General features: G+C 37.0%; 1 protein-coding gene across 1 annotated transcript in view; it reads left to right on the top strand.

The window, feature by feature from the left end:
• LOC119593838 (vesicular integral-membrane protein VIP36-like) overlaps positions 1 to 335 on the top strand; it is a gene marked incomplete at its 5' end in the record, with an annotated part of 8,741 nt that overhangs the window by 5,465 nt on the left and 2,941 nt on the right. The window contains 1 exon segment of the mRNA XM_037942867.1: positions 11 to 119. Coding sequence (XP_037798795.1) covers positions 11 to 119 — 109 coding nt within the window.

Below are 335 nucleotides of genomic sequence, written 5' to 3'. Positions count from 1 at the left end.
TTCTCTTTAGGTACGTGAAGGACCCAATGGTCGAAGGGGATGTTTTTGGCAGCAAGGATTTCTTCACTGGATTAGGGGTTATTGCTGACACCTACAGCAACCACAATGGCCCACATAATGTAAGATGAGAGTCTTTCCTGTTGATATAGCGCAGCGATGTTTTATTCTAAAGATAAAATGTGTCTTGGTATTTTTATGGAAATTGAATTAGGAATGCTTCTTATTTGTATGTATCGTAATAATTCATTAATGTTTCATAATGGTTTCTCAGGTCTGGATTTTTAAGAAGAGTAATTGCTCGAACCACAGTACCAGTCTTAGAAATCCAGATAACA

Source organism: Penaeus monodon, chromosome 32 (genome assembly GCF_015228065.2).
Source record: "Penaeus monodon isolate SGIC_2016 chromosome 32, NSTDA_Pmon_1, whole genome shotgun sequence".
Taxonomy (NCBI): Eukaryota; Metazoa; Arthropoda; class Malacostraca; order Decapoda; family Penaeidae; genus Penaeus; species Penaeus monodon.
This window is presented reverse-complemented; position numbering and strand designations above follow the sequence as displayed.